This window comes from Andrographis paniculata, unplaced genomic scaffold, assembly GCF_009805555.1.
Source record: "Andrographis paniculata isolate CXL003 unplaced genomic scaffold, ASM980555v1 Contig15END, whole genome shotgun sequence".
Lineage (NCBI taxonomy): Eukaryota > Viridiplantae > Streptophyta > Magnoliopsida > Lamiales > Acanthaceae > Andrographis > Andrographis paniculata.
The window spans coordinates 1582913-1607112 of NW_026137435.1; the positions used below are offsets into that span (position 1 = coordinate 1582913).

Below are 24200 nucleotides of genomic sequence, written 5' to 3' on the forward strand. Positions count from 1 at the left end.
AATAGTGTTTTTATATTTTAATTTTTAAATTATTGGTTAATTTATTATATTTATAATTTAAGAGAAAATATATATATATAATTAGTCTAAATAAAATAAAAAAAATTTATCAATTTTTCAACGTAGAAAATTTATTAATTTTAATTAATTTTGGTAAATCAATTTAAAATTGTAGAAATACTTCCATTAGTGTTTTATAATAATAATAATAGAATGATATTTGTAAAAAACTTATATAAATATATGAATATTTTTAATATTAAGTACAATGACGCAAAAGGTAAATATGACCGTTCAGTAGCGGAGGGAAGAAGTATATTTTTATACACAATGGTACGATATTTTATTAATACTATAGGGTCCATCTTAATTAAATAAAGAAAGTTGTCTAAATTTTGTATATGTGATAAATAGCAAAATACGTGTATTGTTAATTATTGGACCACAAAAAATGGAATCTAACAAGAAAAATATTATTACAAAAATTTGAAACTTTACTTAAATTTTGGTAAGTGAAACTTATGTACATTCTCGTCATTTTTTTTGCTTGACTTGATGATTTAGTACTTTTTATGTTTGATATTTAAACTTACTCTGTCTACAATAACTTCGTTCATATTGTTACATTATTTTAGATTTTCTTATTAATAATGAATTATTATTATTATTATTTTTTTTGCATTATATAAAATTTTTATTCTTACAAAATACTCATTTCGTCCCGGTTGTTGTATGAATTCTCTTTACTGTAGATACGGGAATTTATGAGAGGTATAATTACTAACTAATTAAGAATGTAGCAGTGAAAGTAATTATCGTATAATAAAAATAATTACTAAATTAAAAGTAAAATAAAGAAGAGAGTAATATATATGGAATATATTTGTATTAATATATTTTTTAATTAAATTTAATTCATTTTTCTTTTATCAATATTAAATTAATGTTTTATTTTTATATTATTTATTATATAATATTAATAATAAGATTTAATCAAAGAATTTCAAATTCAATTTTTTTCAAAAATCAAAATCATTTTTAAACAAGAATGGTATTTATCCGGTCATATATATATAAGCAATTAATTAGGCATCTTTATTTTATTTTATTTTATTTTACATAATAAATTTTCACTAATTTAATATTCTTTTAATCCGTCAAATTTATTTCTATTTTTCTTTTTAATCCGTCCACTAAATTAATGTTTAGAGTACAATTATTGAATAATAACAAAGGAAGAAACAAATGAAAAAAAAAAAAAAAAGTTTGAATGAAAAGAATTAGAAATAAATATTATTATTATTTTAAAAATCTCTCATATACATGGAGAAATTGTAAAAATTTAATTTCTAAAAGAGTAAAAATAAATAATAATAATAATAATAATTTAATTTTTAATTTTCAGGTCCAACAAAAAATAATTTTATTTTTAGTTCTATGCTTTTATATCTTTGTAACAGATCTCCTTAAATGTATAAAACAATATTTTATATAATTTTATTTTACAATTTACCTTTATAATTTATTCTATTTGAGATTTTATAATAAAATAATAATTATACTCGTCATTTCTAATATGACTAATAATTATATCATACAATTTATTAAAAAATATATGTTATTTATTATTATATGTACCATATTTTTCACACACATGATATATATATATATATATTTGTGGTTGAAAATATATGTTGTATTGAACATCTCAACGCCCATACAGCTGATATAGTTGAATGCATTAATTATTTATTGCTTTTATTTATTTATTTATTTATTTATTTGCTTTATTTTTTTTTATTTTTGTTATTCTAATTCTACAATTTTTGTTAACATAGGAGTATTTTTTTTTTTTTTAACAAAATATAATATTAAAATTTTGTTTGCATTGATAAATAAAATTCGAAAAAATAAAAAACTCAAAGGGAGTAGTACAGTATTTATTTTTTGGTAATTTTTTTTTCAAAGCCAATAAATCAACATTTAATTATTTTTTTATTCAACATTTATTTACAATAAATATTACTAACTAAATATCTAAAAATACCCTCAACTACCTATCAATTTTTTAATAAAATATATATTTTTTTAATTCTATATATGATCCAAATGGATTAATTTTAATTGACTGATGAGTATTATTTATTTTTTTAAAAAAATACTATATCAAATAATTTTTTTATATATATAAAATATCAAATTAAATATTAGTCCCTCCGTTCTATGTAATATGGGCACGTTATTGTACGAGAATCTAACTAAAGTGTAATTAGTAAATAATTAAAAGTGATGTATTAATAAAAATAATTATGATATAATATTAAAAATATTGTACGTTAAATAACTAAATAGTTTAATTAAAATTTAAAAAAATAAAATAAAATTTTTAAATTTAAAATAGAATTAAAATATATAATTATATTTTAAAAAAAAAAAAGAGATAAATTATGTGGACAAAAGAGGAAGTAATTTTTAATTTTTAAAACAATTTCCAAGGAACTAACTACCTAGAAATCAAAAGAAAAGAAAAGACACGTTCTCGTCCGCTACCACCATATCCCAACTACCCACCCTACGCTAACACTGTTCCCACATTATCCATATTCCCACATTATCCATATTCCCGTTTCCCAGAATCGATCCATTTCGAATTTAATTGAATTGGAGCTCTTTGTTTTTCTTGAAAAATAAATAATTAAATTGCTCCTTGAATTTGTTTGAAGGGCATACTGATGATGACGATGCTTTCTTCTTCTTCACCGATCTTCATTCTGATTCTGATTCCGTTTCTAAGAACTGCCCAGTCCATTCCCTTTGTTGTCTTCCATGGTAATATCATATATATATATATTGTATAAATTCCATTCCCTTTACTTTACTTTACTTGCTGCTGTTCAAATTAGGTTTTTTTTTTTTGGGTGGGTGGGTGGATGTGGATGTATGAATTTTTTTGGTTAGAAATGATGTTTTTGGCTAATTTTGGAAAAAAATTGTGAAAGACACTGCAGCAAGAAAACATCATTTTCCTTAAATTCATTTTTCCAGTTACCAATAATACGACATCAGGGACAAAATTAAGGATGGAATTAAATTAGTTAAGTGATCTTCGGGGGAAAAAATTTCGTTACAAATAAATTGATGTTTGATTCCATATTTTAGGAAAAAAAATTGGAATGAATGGTTAAATTCCTTACAAATCTTTCAATCAAACCCACGCTAAACAAACTTTTCTATCCCTTTTCCCCTCAAATAATATGTTTTTACAGGAAAATTAGTGTTGGTTAGAATTATAACATTACTGTGAAACAATCAATGTAGTCTGTATTTTTTAAAAAAAAAAAATGATTGAAAGCATGATATTGGAGTTCGAATTCTAATTTTCATTTAAAACATCGCATTAATTCGAAACATATATTCTATTCGATGATATTGGTTTTCTTTGTTGTTGCAGGAATTTCCGACAGCTGCAAGAGCAATGGAGTCACCGAATTCACTTCTCTTCTAAGTAACTGGTCATCTTCTCCGGGCTATTGCATGTAAGTTTGTTCGATTATCGTACATGTAATAATTAGATCTTCGTATCATTTAATTTATTACGTTTGTTCTGTGTGTTAGAAATAAAGGAAAAATAATGAGATTGTCTTGGGATAAAATTAAATCTAAATATAAATCTAAGCATGTGCTGTTTTTAAAATATATGTTTTCTGAACTCTTACATCGATTGATTTTTCCAAATCAGCAGTGTAAGCTATCTATGTGTCGACTTAATTTTACTTTGGCGAATTATCTTACATCTCCATCGTAGTAGTTGTTGTTGTAGTTCAAGTGATATCTTAGCTTGGATTGAATCTTTAGTACGGCGAAATTTGTTTAAGGTTCTTTTGTCTGATCGAATTGGTCTGTTTTTCTACATTAGCGAAATTGGAAATGGTGCATTCGATTCTTGGACAATGCCGTTCATGAAGCAGGTTCATCGGTTAATTCCTCTCGCTCAAATCCTCAATATGTTTTGTAATTTCAAACATTTGATTTTGATTGTAACCATGTCTTTCGGTTGTATGCTTTCAGACAGCCATTGCTTGCGAGAAGGTATCATCGCCGCTTTGTCTGAAGAGTTCACTCTTAATTAATTCCCTTTATCGAAAGAATTTTCTTCGACATTCAGGTGAAGCAAATGCGCGAACTCAGGGGAGGTTACAACATTGTCGGACTTTCTCAGGTGAACATACATATATATACACACATGATGTTAGGACAACAAATTTTCGACATATTGTCATTCTCTTTTGTTCTTTTATTACAATAATTCCACGCGGCGGACAGATGTCTGATCCTTACACTTATTTTTTTCAGGGCAACTTGGTAGGCCGAGGAGTTGTTGAGTTTTGCGACGGGGCACCTCCTGTAAGTCTTTTACGACACAATTAACACGACTCGCTCATACATACATACATATATATATATATACACATACATACGATTATTGTATTTTTGAATTGTTCGACAGGTGAGGAATCTGATATCGCTCGGAGGTCCACATGCCGGGGAAGCATCAGTTCCCTTTTGTGGAGTGAGTTCTTCCTCGAATCTTTTTACAGCCATTTTTATAGCTTTTTGTTAAAAAAAACTTTTTGCGACGTTTTGTAGCGTGGACAATGTTTATGCTCAAAGCTATAGTTTTAGGTTGCAAGGGCAAAGCTTTTTTAGTCTAGAATTGACTAAATAGTCGCAAAGATGAAAGAATCGATACATTTACTAATATAGTGTAAGCATGTAAAAACTAAAATACATAGATCGTAAAATCTGTATCTAATAAGAAATGTGTGTTAAAAGAAATATTTTGATTATTTTAGGTGAATCGATGAGATATTTTGTTCATACCGTTCATACTTACTAAAGAAGGAAATATGTGTTGAAATTACATATGTAAAAGCTAAAATACCATGGATTATAAGGTTCACGTCTAATAAGAAATGTATTGAAAATGATATTTTGAATGTATCATTTTAGCTATTTTTATTTGTCTTACTCAAAAGTATTTCTTTTATATTGTAATAAAAGTAATTTGCATAAATTACAATGAAGAATCTTCCTAACTAAAACTACTAAATGAACAAGCTTTACATATATAATTAATTTATATATAAAATACAAATGGAAAAATATCGAAATCATCTTATATATTTTCACTAACTAATAAAATAATATTAAATTTTAATCTACTGCAAAACTACTTTACTTTTTATACGGAATGATACTTCCTCTTTCATTCAAATTTATTTCCACTTTTCTTTGTTTTTGTTGTTGTCATCTAAACTTATTATTTCCGTTTTCTTTTTAGTAAAGAAATACCACATTTTCTATTTTTCCTTTACTAACAAAAGGAAAAAATTTCTATTTTTCATCTACTTTTTTTAAAACTCGTGTCCGATTAAATTAGCATAATTTTGTGTGACTGAAGAAGTATGATATTATATTGATACTATAGGGTCCACATTTATTAAATAGGAAAACTAATCTATCGTTTGTATACGACATAAATGGCAAAATATATTTATTGTTAACCGAGAAAAAAAATGGAATTTAACAAGAAAACCATTATTCCAAAACTTCGATACTTAACCCAAGATTTTGTCCCCATGTTTTGGTAGGTTGAACTTATCTGCATTCTTGTCGACTTTCTACTCGACTTGATGATCTACAGCGACTTTGTTCAGGTTCGATATTTAAACTAACTCGATAATTCTTCCTCATCCCACTACAATTGTCTCAATATCGTGTGATTTCAGGAACACTTGGCGCCATCAAATTACATCAAAATTCCAACGGTGAGTAAATTTTAAGAAATTTCGCTGAAAATATAAATGTGTATAAAATTGAAGCCGGTAAATTTGATCGGGATTTGATAGAACATCGAGGGCTATCATAGTGGATGCAAGTTTCTCCCCAAGCTTAACAATGAAATATACAAGAATTCGACGTACAAGAAGCGATTTTCTAGCTTAGACAACCTCGTCCTTATTATGGTACTATATGTTAGAAATCTTGTTTTATTCCTTTAGGTTTGTATATTATTCGATGAATTTTCCGGGTTTTTTTTATGACATTTTATTATTGTTATTATCATAGTTTGAGCGCGATAAGATTTTGGTGCCGAAGGAAACCTCTTGGTTTGGATACTACCCGGATGGTTCATGGGACACTATTTTGCCACCACAAGAGGTATCGAAATTTAACTTTTAAAATTTAGTTTTAGTGAAAAATATAGACGAATTATTAATTTTGTTGACGGGGTGGAATTATCTATTTATTTCTCTTTTGTTAGAACTTTTTTTCTTTAAGAAAAAATAGAAAGAAAGAAATTAATTAATTTATGCTAAATAAGGTTAGTTGAGAAATCCATGAAACAGTTTTTTTATTTATTATTCAATGTTTTGTTTCTATTATCGATAGTGTTTACAAGAATTTAATAAATTTGTATTTCCTTATCCCCAAATTTACTCACAATTTCCTTCTAATTTACCTTATTACTAATTTTGACAAAGTGATTTAATTATTATTTTTCATTCAATACTTATTTACAATAATGTCACTGCATTTATTACATTTTCTATTCTCATTTCTTTAATTTCTAACTTAATTTTCAAAATATTTCCAACTACTTTTTAATTTTATTATTTTTTTAATAAAATATTTATTTTTTCAATCATTGTGCCGGATCCAAATGTTCCAATTCTTGCGGACGGAGGGAGTATTTCACAAGATTATTTGATTTTTTTCTTTTTGGTCTTTCGAGTGAAACATACCAACATGTTTGAGGCATAAACGAATACTTGTATTTTTTTTTCTTTAAATTATTATTGAAAAGTTTCGAGTTTTGAAAATTTTTAGGTGAATAAAGAGGTTGGTTTTTAGATTTCGACATAAAATAAATGCTAGATGTAATCTTCTTAAATGAAAAATAAAAGTATATTGTAGATTGAAGTGCCAAAAAATAGAAATGATATTATAAATAAAATTTTGCAGACAACTTTGTATATCGAAGATTGGATTGGTTTGAAAACCCTCGACGAAGCCGGAAAAGTGAAGTTCATACAAGTGTCGGGAAATCATCTTGAGGTCGCATATAGTGACATGATAGAATACATTGTCCCGTATTTGGTAGAGAATGTAACTTTGCTACCGAATGTGTCGGATAGGTATGGATTCGAGGGCACGAAGGTCCTCAAGCTCTACACTTCACATTGAAGAGACTTAACGAATTTGAATTTTTTTTGCATGGCTATACAATTGTCGCGTATTTGAAAATTTTGTATGGCTATACAGTTATTTATTTATTTATCGTTGTTGTTAGAAATTTTGAGGAAAAATAATGAGATTGTGTCCTTAATCATCAAAATAAGGAGTCTATATATATAGACAATACAAAACAAATAAGATCAAATCTAAATATAAATCTACTAAATCTAAAACTGAATATCTAAAATATTTCAACAGTTGTTTTTATGACTTATGAAATTGATAGGGTGACGATTTTGTGATAGTGAAACATATGTATTATGCAATCTAAAGAGGATTCGGAATTTCAAAAACTTAGAGAAAAGTTATATTCGATTTTAGTTCATTTTTATTATGATATATTTTTTTTTTATACGATGAAAGTAAAATAACAACCAAAGCTCTTTTTTTTTTTTGTTGTGATTAAATATATCTTTTACAAATATATTTTAAGTTTGATTAATAATTAAATTTAAAATTTGTTTTTGAATATTTTAAGAAGTGTACTTTTGTATAATGTAGTTATTTTATTGTTATATAATTTTATATAATACTGATAAGTATTATATATATATATAATTTTATTTAATTATTTAGAAGATAAGAAATAGAAAATTATAAATGTGAACAAACAAAATTTGGAGAAACAAAGAGAGAATGGAATGAATTGTTTGTTCCAAAATATTATATCAAGCATATGTTAATATGACATCAAATTATTATTAAAATTAATTTTTTTATTTTTTTCATTTCAAAACGCAATCAAACAAATAGATGAAAATAAAATAATAAAGAGATAAGCCGCCTTTTAAAAAATATTATTGTCTGTCCCATGTTCGTATGTATTGTACATACAAAATTTTAGATGCAATATAATTATAAATAATTTAAAATATGATAAAAGTGCATATTTTTTTTTCAAAAAAATAAATGACAAGATGGATTAAAACGGTAATTTAGACGTCAAAATTAAAATGTGAGACGGAAAGGGTAATATTTTATAAATAAATATTACTCACTTCTAACGTTTACATATTTCTATTTTCTGCCGTCAAATTGAAATTTTTATTTTATTTTATTTTTGAGTAACTGTGGATACTATCATTAATTATTAATACTTATTTTTATATTTATTTACCATTTTACTTTTATTTTATTGATCATGTTACCCTTACTTAACAAAAAAAAATGTAAGGACAATTTGATTTTACACAATTATAACCAATTTAACTGAATAAAATGTGTTTGTTAGTGTTTTTTTAATTGTATTTAGTATCAAACATTTTTTCTATTAACAAAACTAAAAAATTTAAATTTAAATGTCAATATAAGAAATGATAAATTTTAATTATACTTAATACTCCCTCCGTCCCAATACTATGTCCACGTTGCCGTTTCTGTCGGTCCCACATACCATGTTATTTTCTTTTTTTTTAAAATGATTACACACTTTAATTTCATTTTAAATTTTTTTTTAAAAAATTTAATTAAACTAATTAGTTATCTTAATTTTAATTTATAATTATTTATATTATAGGATAATTATTTTCACTAATACATTCTTAATTATTTAATAATTATATCCCTCCTAAAATACCTTGTATAACAGACACTGTATCCGGACGGAGGGAGTATATAATGTATAATATATTTTGTTTTCAATTATGGAAAGACCAACTTAACTGCAAAAAAAATGTGTTTGTTAGTGTCTTTTTATACTATTAAACATTTTTTTCTATTAAAAAAATAAATTATAATTATATTTAATACATATATCTGTATAATTGCAGTTTTCACATTGCATTATTTTCCAAAAAATGCTGCATGAAAAGGTACAAGTGTTTACTGCAGGATCTGCATCACCTGAAGTGACCGCCCCCCAATATTGTGCATTAAATGCTTGTACATTCTGAAAAGTTTATACAGGCGTTCAGTTTCTACTTTACTCTCAGTCGGCAGAAAGCTTAAGAATTAATCAGATTTCTACAATGGCGTCGTCGTTCTGCTCCCGTTTCTGGACGTCTGCGTTGAGGTCGAAACCCCTAGGTAGGTCATCGAGAAATTCCGTACGTACGGACTCCGGCGAGGGGCTTGTCAGGCGATTGAGCTTATTTGATCTCGTTCTACTTGGAATCGGCGCTTCGATAGGCGCCGGAATATTCGTGGTCACCGGAACCGTCGCGCATGACGCCGGACCTGGTCGGTGGCTCTGTGATGCTTTTAAGTGAATGAATTGGCTCTTGTGATTTTGCTTTTGAATTTGCTTTATTTGTTCTGTATTTGGCTGCTTATAACATTTATCTGATTTAGTATATGCATTTATATAACGAGCATTTATCCATATGGATACAAGTTTTGATATTAACGATCTTGAATGCGAAGAAATTTCTGAACTGAGGTTAGTTGACATGTTAATTTGGCAGATGGAAGTTCATAAATGGTCTAGGAAGGAAAATTGAAATGAAATAGAAGTAGGAGTAGATCAATCATGTGCATTAATCTCTATGGAGATTCATAATTTTCTACTATTTACTCTTTTAGTTAAACTTGCAGTCATTTTGTCAGTCAGCCATGGATGATAATTGATAATGCAATAATTTTCTCTGGATATTATCAACCTTTTAGTTATGTATGAATGATTCAATGATTTTCTCTGCAAATCATTTTTCTTTTAAGTTAACTTACTTTAGATGTGTAATTGAAATTAAATTCGAAGAATATGACTTCTTTGCCTATAACAATTTGTGCATTTCTTCCACTAACTCCATGGCTGTCTTCTCTGAATCAGGCGTTACAATTAGCTTTATAATTGCGGGAGCATCGTGTGTGCTGAATGCTCTATGCTATGCTGAATTATCTTCTCGTTTTCCGGCTGTTGTTGGGGGGGCTTACTTGTATACGTACACTGCTTTCAATGAACTTACTGCTTTTCTTGTTTTTACCCAGTTGATGCTTGATTATCATATTGGTGCTGCTAGTATAGCACGTAGCTTAGCGAGCTATGTAATTACTGTAATAGAGCTTATTCCTTCGGTGAAGGATACAATACCAGATTGGATTGGGCATGGTAAACAGATCTATGGAGCATTATCTATTAACGTATTGGCGCCTATTATCCTAGTGCTTCTGACGGCTGTTCTCTGTCGGGGTGTTGGAGAGTCTTCTATACTGAATTCAATCATGACAGTGACAAAGGTTATCTAATAAATGGTGTTACTCATTAAGTGGGCAACATTAAATGTTATCTTTGCATCTAATTACGGCTTCTAGTCGCCACTTTAATCATAAATGTATAGCCGTGCTCTGCCAATCAAGAAATTCATGCAGATTTTTAATTTTTATTGCATTTTGATAGCACTTATCATATTCTAGATTGAGCTTGCAATATCATCTGCTTTACACTTAAAGGAACTCGAATTCTTCTGCAGGTTCTTATTGTTCTCTTTGTCATCATTGTTGGATCATTTAAGGTTGACACTTCAAATTGGACCCCTTTTACTCCACGAGGTTTTAAGTCAATATTGACAGGGGCAACCGTGGTCTTCTTTGCATATGTAGGATTTGATGCAGTTGCTAATTCTGCTGAGGAATCCAAGAAACCCCAGGTATGTTTTAACCAGTTCAATTGACAATTTGACATCCAAATTTTGTACTTTGAGAAATCATATAAACGTGCATATTGTCTTTGACAGTACAAAAATGTCGAAATTTATGTTGTCGTTAACTTTCTTGTCTTGATATGTTAGAGGGACCTTCCCCTGGGAATAATTGGTAGCCTTCTTGTCTGTGTTGCACTCTACATTGGCGTCTGCTTAGTGATTACTGGGATGATTCCTTACGAAAATCTTGGAGAAGAAGCACCTTTAGCTAAAGCTTTCACCTCCAATGGCTTGAAATATGTCTCGGTAATAATCAGCTTTGGTGCTGTTGCTGGACTAACAACAACACTTTTAGTCGGGCTTTATGTTCAGGTAAATTTTATTAACTGTATGTTCCCCAATCGTTTGTTTTGAAAATGAATCTTGAAGTGGCCAAGTGGTTCTGTTTCCTATGAGCAGTCGCGGTTGTATCTTGGACTTGGAAGGGATGGGTTACTACCAACCATGTTTTCCAAAGTACATCCAACCCTTCACACCCCAATCCATTCGCAAATTTGGGTTGGCTTTGTTGCTAGCATCTTGTCATGTTTCCTTAATGTTCGCGTGCTCTCGCATATTCTCTCAGTTGGAACTTTGGTATGCTGTTTCAGTATTCAGACATATCATTTCTCCATTGATTTTATTCTGCTGAATTGCATAAGCATTTAAATGGCTACAAGTAAGCTATCTTGAACACCACTAATGATTTCTCTTTATATTAGTTAATCATCCCTTTAAAGGATCGAATATTTTGTTTCAGACAGGGTATTCAGTTGTCTCAGCATGTGTCGTGACATTGCGCTGGAAGAACAAACCATCATCAAGTCAGGCTTCTACTTGGTGTATTTCCAGGAGGACAGAGGGCATCCTTTATCTCATCGGAATTGCTTCTTGTGGTTTTGTTGCTGGAATCCTCTTCCGTTTCGATGTTTCATTTTTTTTCCTCATTCCAGTCGCGGTTCTTGCAATCATTTCTGCTGCAGCTCTTTATATTCGTCAAGTAAGTTTCGAGTGCTTAACTTTTTAACTTCTAAGAAAAGAGAATCACATCTATTTGTGCACTTTCTTGTTTCTTCACAAATCCTGGAATCACCATTAATCCAATGAATTGAAAATTGTGTGTTTCTGATTTAAATTCAAATTTGGATTCATTCTTTGTAGATCATCATTCTTATACTTTTGTAATTTACCTGCTAAGAGCTGTTCTTCTGGATGAATGAACTCCATAACATTATGTGAATGTGTATTTTCCGGTAAAACTTATACAATTAATTCACAATAATAATAATTCTAATATCATTTTTGCAGGTGTATAGTGTTCCTCTTGGCTTTTCTTGTCCTCTAGTTCCATTAGTTCCATCCATCAGCATTTTTGTTAACATGTTTTTATTTGCTCAGGTAAAATTCCAAAGTTGCATTACAAGCCTCAATTCTGAGCCTTTTTTCTTCATGTTAGAATCTGTAATAATTTTTGCAATCCATTTTTAACTACTACTACTGCATTGCCTTGTATTGCAGTTACACTATGAAGCCTGGGTCAGGTTCGCCACCCTCAGCGTCGTCGCGGTTGTTATTTACGCGTCGTATGGCCAGTTTCACGCCAACCCGGTAAGCAATGCAGACGAATCGAATCAATCATTGAAAATAATAGTGATTATTGCATTGCCTCCTAGGGGTGGTCATTCGGGCCGGTTCGGCCGATTCTTAACCGGGCCTGGAAAGACCAGGCTGTGCCGCTCCGGCCAGTTAAGTGGAGAATTGAAGCTACAACCAAACATATAAGACTCAAGTCATCTTGTCATTTTTGTTTTGTTTCAAAAATTAATATATATAAATTTATTAAAAAAAATATTTTTAAAATTGGGCCAGGCACGGCCCAACCTTCATGAGCCCAGACATGGCCCGGTTCATTAGCGTGCCAAGCCCGGCACGATCTGAAAATTTTCGGGCCTATTTTTTTAGGCCCAAAGCACTTTTTTTTTGTGATGTGCTTAGACTGGGCTTTTGAAATTTCGGGCCTATTTTTGAGGCCCAAGCACCGTTTTTTTCATGCCGGGCTCAGAGTGGGCTTTCGAAAATTCGGGCCCATTTTTTAGGCTCAAGCAAGGTGTTTTCGTGCCGTGCTCAGACCAGGCTTTCAAAATTTCGGGCTATTTTTTTAGGCTCAAGCACGGTTTTTTCGTGTCGTGCTCAAACTGAGCTTTCGGGCCGTACTTATTTTTGCCACCCCTAGTGCCTCCCATAGCCGCCAATGCTTAACATACCATATCTCGACTTTTCAGGGCACCGGAGATGATGACGCCGGCGCCGCATAATCTCCTTTCTGCCGAGAAAAGCCCAGAATTTCCTCAACATGTAGAATATTTTGCAGGCCTTAGCAAATTCACAGAGCATTTGGCAAATAAGTGTGTTCACGATGAGGATCATAAATTTACATTTATGTATCTTTTTGGTACAGTTATATATTATAGTATATATTATATTATCGTGTGATGGCAAATATATACCGTCTGTTTTGATTAAATATGCCAACCAAATGATCTCCGATCGGATCAGCTCCGATTATCGAAAGAACAGCAACACATCAAGGGGAAAACAGGTAATACATATATATACATATAACCAACATTGTCCATTTTTAGGCACACAATTGACACAACACAACACAGCTGTTGTGCTGCACTCACTGACTTTTCGACTCTATAACTGTACAGTTACCAAATCCGGCGTCCCTTCCCGTCCCGAGCCGACCCCTTCTTTGGCAATTGCACGACCACGACTGGCGGCTCAAGACCATTAACTCCATCAAGATCCCAGACAAACTCTCGGGAGAAATAAAAAGACACGGTAACGTAAAAGAAGATCCTTATTACCCGCTGCTGAAAAAAAAAAAAACTTGAGGACGTGGGCGGGGGGCTCCGTACGTCCATCAATTCAATAAACATGTATATCGACGCCAATGGTTCTCAAGCTGCTGCTGTTCCTTACTGAATTTGTGAGCTTCTTTTTCAGCACTTTTTGCCCGGCGTGGCACCGTACCCATAGACAGGACAGCCTCGAAATCGCTGCTTGGCTTGCAAACTGTACCAGGTTTGCGTCCGCCAGGATGTTGTGTCCCAACACAGTGGTGGCATCGGCGTTTTCCTCGTATCCATCGAGGTCGGAGTCTGTAATTAACACCAGGGAATTGTCGTCAAATTCCAAGCTGGATGTCGCCGGGAAGGGCTGTGCTCGTCGTGTTGAGTTGGGAGCGGAGATCACAGTATTGGATTTCTTCAGTCCGTTGTAGAAACCATAAACAGCCTGCAAATTAATTTCGATTTATGTAAAGGATTATGAATTGTGAATCCGTACTCTGTTTTTCTTCCCAATTTCTAAGAATCTACAATTTAAGTGTTTTTTTCCGACCAGAATGCATCATATCTAATATTTACTCACACCGCCCAGGCTAATTATGCTACAATGCCCGGACATGAAGACCAAAATATAATAATATTTTAATAAAAAAATAAAGTACTTAACAAATAAAATGAGAGTATTATAAGAAATTTATTGAAAAGTTAATAATAAAATATTGAAGTAAATAAAAAGAAAAAATAGTGACATATTGGTTATTACTTTTTCCGTCCCCCTCTCAGGGTTACATTTACTTTTTGTCGTAATTTTATTTAATATTAAAAATATCTTTATATTTGTATAATTTTCTGTACTATTAATATTATAAAACATTAATAAAAGTATTTTTGTCTTTTTTTTTCCCTTACATTTTGATAGAATAATTTAAAAAGTAAATGCAACTCTTAAAGCCAAACAGAGGTAGTATTTGTTAAAGCAAGAGATAATAAAATTGTTAATGAATGAAGTTGTTTATTATAAATAGATTATGTATAAATTTAGCCTTGACATTAAAAAAAAAAACATGATTATCTCGGACGGAGGGAATATTTGTTATTCAAAGAATTGCATCTAATAAGTAAATTCCATTAGAACCTTTTCAAATCCAAAACCTAAATAAAACAGCCTAAAAATAATTGGGAGAAAATCGAGCATACCTGTCTCTGGGAGGAGGCTAACAACACCCTCGGCCTAATAGATCTCACGTGCTCGTACGCGGCCTCGGGAGACATTTGCTTGTATTTGATCTTTGTCGTATGAAAATTGCTGTTAGCAATAAAAAAAAAATTTAAGGGAATACCGAGAATCTGTGGGGAATTACCAGATAACAGAGAACAATTGTTGTGCTGCGTCCGCGTCCGGCCTTACAATGAACGTATGTTGTTTTGCCACTGAGGGCATTGGCTGAAAAGGACATACGGAGATAATCAAACGAATGATCAATGTGTAATATAAGCATTTATTTACCGAAAATGACAAATATGTATTGTTAAAGATTTCAACTTACAGTGGATAAAATCGATAGCTCTGCAAATATCAACATTTGATGGAGCAAAAAGATAATCCCGGGTGGGAATCACCAAGTGATCAATGTCATAATCCTACGAATAGAAATAAATTACATTAGCTAAAAAAATCATTTCAAGAAAATGTAATCTCGGAGTAATATGTTTCTTTCAAGTCCGGTTTTAGTATTGCACTATTCAATCATTTTTCTGTCAAAAACCGTCAAATCAAACACTTATGTTTCATTTGATAAATTACACAAAAAAATCCGAACATTGAAGAAATAAAATGTTCATGGATTTTAGTTCAATTAGTTGATTATCCATAACTTAAATTAGAGTCAAAGTCAATTAAACTTCGAACCACGAAAAATTGTAAATATATATATATATAATAAATAAATAAATGATGTAACAAGACAAGTATGGGTAAATGCAATTACATGGTATAGTGAAGTCGGGACTAAAGTTTCATATGGCTCATTCAATGTTACCACCCCTCCTACACCGAGAGCCTTCAAGCGCATAACATCGGTAGGAAATGGAACAGCTCCCAACAGAACATACTGAAAAAATAAATAAATATAATAAAATAAAAAAAGGAGTCGATGCAGATGCAAAAGTCGACAAAAAAGTCTATAAATATCACAAGAGGTGCGCATATTGACAAACATAATCGAAGCGTGACAGCAAACAATGGTTATAACAAAAATGCACCTATATTTAGATCAGCTGGCACAATTGTTACGACGTGTAAGCAATAAATCAATAAAGCTTCACCAACACTTTTGGACCGTTCGGGCAATAATTCTAACAATGTAACAGCTAAGACATAAATACAAAAAAAAGGGTCGCTGTATTCCAACAGCTTCAATTAATACTTTCACATAAAACAACCGAAAAATACGGGGAGCTTTGCGTATGTGACGCCACAAATAAGAAATTTAAAAACAATGCCACCGCCAGAAATTTAAAAAATAAAAAAAAAAAAAAAAAACCCTTTCTAGACCGGCGCAATAAATTGTCAAACGAACAAACTACATGCAATTAAGTTTGAATCGTTGAAAAAGTAAATAAATAAATACTCTCTTCTAAAAGGGTCTCGAGCTGTCAAATAAACGCAAAATAAGTAAAACTCAATTACCCAAATACGACAACATACTAAACTAATCTTGATCACACCAATCCTATGAAATAGAAGATCATTTAATCTCTAAAATACAACGAGCATCGATTTTGTTCACAATTCTAAGCAAAGAAAGATCCATCAAAGATTTAAAAGTAATCCTGAAAAAATCAAAACAAGACATATTTCCATGATTATTACAACAATTACATGCCGAACAGCAGATCATATCCTAGAATTACAATAGCATTTATCTACCACATAAATGGATTCTACTTGAAAATCCAAACAATATAAGTAATTTTCAAATTAAGTATACATATATATATATGTATGCATATATATACCTCATCAACTCTATCCCACCACCGGAACTCCGACTGGATCTTGTTCCGGACAACATTGTACAACAATGTGGGATAGAAAAGGGCTCTCGCCCCGGCTCCGACCAATACTCTTTTAGGGTTCCAAACAAACACCGCACCACCACCACCACCACCGCCATCAGCACCGCTGTCCTGCTGCCTTCGGACACACTCCGAATCGGAATCACCATCATTCACTTCCTCAATATACATCTTTCACAGCCTCTAATTACTAAACACAAGTCAGAAACACAATCAATTAAGACAAAATTTACAAAATGAAAATTCAAATCACAGTACACTACAGAGAACACCAAAACCCTCCTAATATACGAAAAATCCCCAAAATTAACCCTAAATCGACAGCACCAAATTTGTATACACACATATATATATGCGAAAGCCATACCTATCCTGTGCAAACTCAAACTACAATAAATCACAGCAGACTCCCCATCAATAAATAACAAACACAATCCCTAGAAACGGAATCCGAATCCGATTGAGAAAAAAACAGAATTTCACATCACAGACGTTGATCGAGAGTGCTTCTTAAACTGGAAATGAAAACGAATCGCTTTATATTGCTCGAAACCCACGAAAGGAAACCGAAATTGGGGATTTACGCCAACTCACAGCCTTTCGATGGTCGTTGAGCGTAGTTTTCTTGCAAAGTGCGTGCCCTCTACCCTAAAACTAATCACCCAAACACAAACCCCCAAAATCAACAAAATTAAACCCCCGAAGAAGAAGAAGAGAGCACATAACAGCAAGCAAGATGGAGGGAAGAGAGACAGTGGTTGGAGAAGCTTTCTCTCTCTACCTTTCACTTTCTCTCAACAACCTCCGCTGAAATTCAGACCCAACGTTTCCTCTTTCTACCCATTTTTATTTTTGAAGTATTGTTTATATACTGGTGCTGGTTAGTAACAGGGTCTTAAATTTTTTTGTTTATTTTTTAAAGTTTAATTTTATTTTTTTATTTAATATTCATATAATTTTCTATTAAAAAAAATATTTTATTTTATTCAATATAATATAATATTCAGATTTTCATTGGATAAAAGTACAAAATTAAATATTCTTTTTGACTCTGCTCAAAATTAAATATTCTTATCTATATTATCTCTCCATCCGTTCCATTTTTTTTTTTTTTTTTTTTTTGTATAGATACAAAAATTTAAATAAAATATAATAATTATTGTATAATAAAAATAAAAATAAAATAATAAATAGTATAATTAAAATTAAAAATATTATAAATTATGAAATTTAAAGTATTAAAGTGTATAATCATATTTCTTAAAAAAATGACAAATAAAATGACGAATAATTATGAAATAAAAATAGTGAACGAAAAATGTGGGACGAAGAGAGTAACACAAAAAAATTGTAAAACATACCAACTAAGTTAATTATTAATACGAATTTTAATAAATTTAAGATTCAATTAATTTAAATGTATTTATTTAAAAATTATATATTGTTATACACATTTTTTGTAAAAAAAGTTATAATTAAACTAATTCAAAACATTTTAAAACATATAATTATATATCTATGTACAATATATACATTAGTATTCTAATTTCAAATGCTCCACGAAATGAAAATAAAATAAATAAATATTTTAAAATTTGAAAGATAACAATATAATAAAAAAAATATAATAGAAAATCAAATAAAAAAATATTTTTAACAAAATTTCTCTCCTTCAATTCTCCAAATGAGAGGGGAAGAAAAAATAACACAATAAAATATTTTTAGAATTTATTTAGAATTTTATAAATTAAATAAAATAATTTTACTATTATATCCTATTTTATATAAATAAAAAATACACTTAATAAAATTTATATTTCAAAATATTTTTAAATTGAGTTAGTCCCGTTTAGATTGGTTTAAAAAATAAGCATAAGCCAAAAGTAGAATAGAAGTAGAAGTCAAAAGTAGAAGTATTTTGATTTATGTTTGGATGAATAATTATAAAAATAGTATTTTATAAAAAAAATATTTGGGTATAATAAAGTTGAGAGTGCTTTTAAACCGTTAAAATTACCAAATAGGACTTAGTAATGTAAATAGTAGTATATTGTTTATTAAATTTTTTTAATTTATTTAGAAATTTATAAATTATATTTAAAAATTTTAATTATCTAAATTAATTGAAAATATATTTATTAAATTTTATGTATAAACTATATTTGCATTTTTTTTTTTATTTTTTATAAAAATGAAAATTAAAAATATAATTAAAGTTAAATAATATTATTCTACAAATTATTTTAACTTTATAAATTATAGTATTTAAAAATATTAAATTATCTATAATATAATTAAAATTTATATTTTAAAAATTTGATATTTTCAATCATAAATTTTAAATTTAATTAAAATAAAATTTATTAATTAATAATTAAAATAAAATTATATTTAATTTTTATATAAATGAATTATTTTTATTTTATTTATTTTTTATTAGTATTATTATTATTATTATTATTATTGTTAAAATGGTAATTTAGATAGTAAAACTGCTTCTACTTTTAAGCATCCCCTCGAGTGCTTATCAAAAAAGCATTTTTGGAGTCTAAAAGTTGCTTCTGCTTTTGAGGAGAAGTCGATACAAACATTTAATATTTTTTTTTAGAAGTAGAAGCCAAAAGCATTTTACAGAAGTCAATCCAAACGGGCCTTACTGTATTTTTGTGATGTAATTTATCTTAATATTTATTAAAATTAATTTTTCGCAGGTCCAACTCCCACACCACCAGACCATCCCTTACGAGACTCTTTTTTTTTAACGTAAAATCGAGTTTTCTTTATTACTGTAGTGTGAGGACAGAATTGAAAAATTATTTTATTTTTCTTCTCATCCTCTATCTAATCAAATATTTAATACATTGTAATCATATTTCACATTTCATAATCAATAATTTTTATAGTTTAATCAAATTAAATTAAGTAATTATCTCAATTTTAATTTATTATTATTTTTATTAATATATTTATTAATTATTTATTAATTATATTTTAATATCTACCGTCAATATATAAAAAACAGTAGGACGAAGGAAGTACAAAAATATTACTTTCCTCTCCCCTCCTCCTAACCTCTCAAATCAAACCGACCTAAGTTCTTAATTATCAATAAAATATATTTTATGTCTCACTTCAAATGAGTCATTTGAATTTTTTCTATATATTAAAACCTAAGGCTCTTTTGCTCCAATTAATTTGTGTTTTATTTTAACACAACTAAAAAATAATAATTTTTAATTTGTGTTTTATTTTAACACAACTAAAAAATAATAATTTTTAATATAAAAATTGAATAGATAAAAAGTAAAAAAATATATATATTATAAAAAATTTATTAAAAAAATTGATATAAATATGATATGATATGTTAAAATATGAGTAATAAAATTGTAAGTAAATAAATTTATTTACAATAAATAAATTATGTATAAATTTAACAAACGATAAAAAATATTAATATTTTATTAATTAGTGACTGTATATAAAATAATTTTGATTTTTTTTTACCTTTGTAATTAGTTGTATATATAAGACTTAATATGTTTATAATTTATATATATATATTAATGTGTTACCATTGTAATAAAAAAATAGATACTTTAACTGTGACAAAGAAAAATAGTAAAACACTTCAACGAAAAGAGTAATTTATTTTCAATAAAAAAATTATACGAAGTATAATTATAAATCCAAAATAAAATTTTATTAAATTATACTCCCTCCTTCGGGCTAATTTGTTCCTTTTAGTTTAAACATGAAGTTTTAAATACTATGTAATTAATAATTAATTAAAAATATATTATTAAAAATAATTATAGAGTAAAATGACTAAATAATTTAATTAAAATAAAAAATTAAAATGATTAAATAATTTAATTAAAATAAAAAATTATAAATTTTAAAATGCTATAAAAATGTATAACTATATCATCCCGATCCAATGCAATATGTGTAAATATATTTCTACACGTAAAACTAGAAATTATATAATAATAATAATAATAATATCATAAAGTAATTCACAATTCTTACAACATGAGTTGGATTTTCACAGGAATATTGATATTATATTGTTAATCGATAAAAAAAAATATAAAAAAAATTTATTTGTCCTTGTGAGTATAAAAAGTAGTAATAATTATGTAATAAAAATGAAAAAGTATGAATAGTTTTATGATAACATGATTATTTATATAAAAAAATGGAAAACAAATAATAAGAGATGTAGACACAAGTGTGTTTCTTTTGCCAAATTTTCCCCATATTTTACTATTTTAACTCTATTTTTTTCGAAAAAAAATCACAAAAATTCCACTAAATATTATTTTAATATTAAATCTAAACAAATTTTCCCCAAACTAAACCAAAAAAAGAAAAGAAAAGCTGATGAGGGAGGGAAGCCCACATCAATAGCAACGCATCAATCATCCTGAAAGAATCCTCTCTCTATCTAATCCAAACATTAATAATACATATTAGGACAACAACAGACACAACAAACACACCAAACCAAGCCCTTACAACAACATATATATATATATATATATACAAAATCCACAACAAGAGATAAAAGAAATGCTGCCATTTGGATAAAGAATCCATCCATCTATCCATACATAATAAATAAGTACATACATAACAGGGTGGGGTGGGGTGGGGTGTGACAAGTACCATGTGATTCACATCTACCATTTGTGGATGGATTCAGGCTATTATAATTAAAACAACATTTGGTTCACAATCATCAACACCCCACCCCACCCCAACACATAAACATCTCCTCATCATCATGATCAATAACATATTTGCAAGATCGAGGGCAAGCAATAGTTACCAAATGAGAGTCATCCCTCCAAGCTAATACAGTCACTGCAGATGTACAAACACACAGATATAATTCATTAGTAGATTGGTTTTCTAGTAGTAAGTATCGTAATTTAGATTTAATCGTGGTTGAATCAACGTGGTATTACCTCAACTTACGCCGGCTGGCTGGCTGACGGGTACCGTTTAAAAAAAATAAAATATATATATATATGGACTATCCTAATTACAAAATATTACAAAGGATGAATGATTTAATCGGCTTTCTTTATCCCTCTGTCAATGTAACCTTCTGGAGCCGTATTTGCTCTCTGAATTTGGCTATAAACTCGCCAGCTTTTCTATCAACTTCGCTCCCTTCAAGTTCTGAATCAATATCAAGGTTGGTTTTAGGATCATCTTCAAGTGGATCCTCGCTAACTTTACTCTCGATCTCTTCTTCATGTTCAGAAACATCATTTCTGTTGTCGACACCTTCCTTCTCTTCATTTCCAAACTCATTGAATTTTGATTTCGCTTCTGAAAGAGGGCTTTCTTGTTCATCTCCAGTTGCTTGGTTTTCCGAATTTTCTGCTGCTTCAGACTGTTTACGTATTCTCCCGAGCCTCTGATCCATCTGGCTCAAGAATTGCTTCTGTTCTTCCATAGCATACCTTCTTGGCTTGATTGTCCTAACTGACTTGGGCTTCGACGACAGATTTCCAAAGGCTGAAGATTCGAATCCTGACTCTAAAGATTCGATAGCATGCTTCCCTTTTCCTACTCTATCATTTTCTTCATTAAATAACCAACCATTTTCACTAAAGGGTAATCCTTCACCATTAAGAGGAGCCACTTTCGAACGAGAACCTGAAAAGCCATTCCTCTGCTCTACACTCTCCACAGTAGGGCTCACCAATTCAGGAGAGGTGGAAAACTTTGGAACTGGATAAGAACTCGATTTGATGCGCTCGAATTCAAATTCACCCACAGAATGAGGCCGGCTACGGCTATGGGCGTGCACCTTGGCGTTGTTCTTGTCTTCTCTGCTTCCTGCCCGACTGGAATTCGAGCGCCAGGGGATCGGTGATGGTCCAGCTACTTCATCAAACTTCTTCTCTAAATTAATGGGAGCAACACCGCGGAGTTTTAGGACTTTGGGAGTATCCTCATCGCCATTAGCCTCAATTTTGGGGCTGCAATTCGATTTCAGTTTTTCAGTATCTACAATGGACGATCTCAGGCTCCTAATCGGCAGATTCAATGGCTTGATTTCGGAGCTTTCACCTACAAGCTTTTTCCCGCTAGAAACAACCAATAAGGATTCACTTTTCAAGTATTGTGAACACCACGATTGATTCACGCTTCCTGCATTTCCCCCAAAATTATACCCGTTCACATTCAAAGCCCTAATTTGCGAGCCTTCATGAACCGCGGGTTTATCCCTACCATAAATAGATGTCGAATCGCGCTCATCAAGCGCAGTCATGCTCTCAAATCCATCATCAAAGAAGGAAGATAAGTGATCAATACCAGAGAAATACGCACGCGGCTCCTCGGTTCTCGAATGCGGGACTGGATCGGCGTCAATCAACGGATGGCATTTCCGGCAGAACAAGCCGTAGGAAACCGCGATTCCAATGAAGAGGAGGTGGAGAATCTCCCAAAACTCCGTGAAAACCCCCTGGCTTATGAAATCGGGCGCTTGTGAAGGAAACAGTGGTATGACGAAGAGGAGAATGACCACAATTAGGGCTTTGCACAGGGTGTTCGAATTCGACTTACTCGGAACCCGCTTACCTCTTGCAGCATGGAAATGCCGCTCCGCCGACCTCATCGGAGTATCCTCCTCCACCGCCTCCGCCGCCGTCGCCGTCGCCATTGAATCTGGAAGATTGGGTGAAGACGAAGCAAGGGAGACTTTGTAGCCAAGGGAAAGGTCTATGAAGAGTGGGAGGAGTTGTCCAGAAATATTTTTTAAAAAATAGGCAGCAATAATTTCGACCGTTTGATTGAAATGACCACTTTGCCCCCACCAATGATTAACTAGTTAACTTTGTTAAATGCGTTTGATTTGATGCAAATGATAGATAGTATTATAAAATTATAATTTTATTCTATTTTTTTTTTCTTAAAAAATATCATATCATATAATTATTATTTTTATATCGTATTATAAATTTATTTATTTTAAAATATTAATCAATTTTTATTTATATTACATCAAATTAATATTATATCATTTCATTTAACTCGGCCGCCATAATGATTAATAATCTTGAAAATTGATATTGATATATTTATTAGCATTAATTTTAAAAAGAATGTATTCTATTAGTAATAAATTGACTTTTTATAAATATCATATGGTGCTAATAATATATATATTTTTTGTGTGTGTTTTAATAACAATTCTATAAAATATTTTGTATTTTATTTATTATATAAAATTATTTTGCGTTAAATTAATATATATATAAAATATTTGTTTTTTTTAAATTAATATTTTATTATAAATACATACCTAATTATATAAATTTTATATAAA

At 29.9% G+C, this 24200-nt stretch overlaps 4 protein-coding genes across 9 annotated transcripts; 2 read left to right on the plus strand and 2 right to left on the minus strand.

Moving 5' to 3' along the window:
* Positions 1 to 2546: 2546 nt before the first annotated feature.
* LOC127262706 (uncharacterized) lies at positions 2547 to 7373 on the plus strand. Its single transcript, XM_051291518.1, has 12 exons — positions 2547 to 2829; positions 3452 to 3536; positions 3917 to 3968; positions 4069 to 4089; positions 4166 to 4219; positions 4354 to 4404; positions 4508 to 4570; positions 5652 to 5717; positions 5790 to 5828; positions 5910 to 6026; positions 6130 to 6222; positions 7027 to 7373. The coding sequence occupies exons 1-12, from the start codon at positions 2733 to 2735 to the stop codon at positions 7246 to 7248; spliced, it is 960 nt and encodes a 319-aa protein (XP_051147475.1). The 5' UTR covers positions 2547 to 2732; the 3' UTR covers positions 7249 to 7373.
* A 1968-nt stretch (positions 7374 to 9341) lies between these two features.
* Positions 9342 to 13834, plus strand: LOC127261800 (cationic amino acid transporter 9, chloroplastic-like). Of its 2 annotated transcripts, XM_051290213.1 has the most exons (9): positions 9354 to 9477; positions 10225 to 10473; positions 10707 to 10883; positions 11025 to 11249; positions 11337 to 11513; positions 11677 to 11916; positions 12225 to 12314; positions 12435 to 12524; positions 13199 to 13834. In XM_051290213.1, the coding sequence occupies exons 1-9, from the start codon at positions 9463 to 9465 to the stop codon at positions 13229 to 13231; spliced, it is 1296 nt and encodes a 431-aa protein (XP_051146170.1). In that variant the 5' UTR covers positions 9354 to 9462; the 3' UTR covers positions 13232 to 13834. The 2 variants fall into 2 exon arrangements, with proteins under 2 accessions (XP_051146161.1, XP_051146170.1); XM_051290204.1 differs by having other exon boundaries at positions 9342 to 10473.
* Positions 13501 to 17704, minus strand: LOC127261815 (phosphatidylglycerophosphate phosphatase PTPMT2-like). 4 transcript variants are annotated; one of them, XM_051290231.1, is made up of 7 exons: positions 17631 to 17704; positions 16790 to 17039; positions 15760 to 15882; positions 15319 to 15412; positions 15133 to 15215; positions 14969 to 15058; positions 13501 to 14219 (listed from the first exon to the last, which is right to left on the minus strand). In XM_051290231.1, the coding sequence occupies exons 2-7, from the start codon at positions 17018 to 17020 to the stop codon at positions 13851 to 13853; spliced, it is 990 nt and encodes a 329-aa protein (XP_051146188.1). In that variant the 5' UTR covers positions 17021 to 17039; positions 17631 to 17704; the 3' UTR covers positions 13501 to 13850. The 4 variants fall into 4 exon arrangements, with proteins under 4 accessions (XP_051146188.1, XP_051146205.1, XP_051146197.1 ...); XM_051290248.1 differs by having other exon boundaries at positions 17576 to 17667; XM_051290240.1 differs by lacking the exon at positions 17631 to 17704 and adding an exon at positions 17444 to 17624.
* Positions 17705 to 21342: 3638 nt separating this feature from the next.
* On the minus strand, positions 21343 to 23588 carry LOC127263400 (uncharacterized). 2 transcript variants are annotated; one of them, XM_051292417.1, is made up of 3 exons: positions 23453 to 23586; positions 21823 to 23356; positions 21343 to 21718 (listed from the first exon to the last, which is right to left on the minus strand). In XM_051292417.1, exons 1-2 carry the CDS (start codon positions 23532 to 23534, stop codon positions 21942 to 21944), a joined length of 1497 nt encoding a protein of 498 aa, XP_051148374.1. In that variant the 5' UTR covers positions 23535 to 23586; the 3' UTR covers positions 21343 to 21718; positions 21823 to 21941. The 2 variants fall into 2 exon arrangements, with proteins under 2 accessions (XP_051148374.1, XP_051148365.1); XM_051292408.1 differs by having other exon boundaries at positions 21345 to 21718; positions 21823 to 23588.
* Between the last annotated feature and the right edge of the window lie 612 nt (positions 23589 to 24200).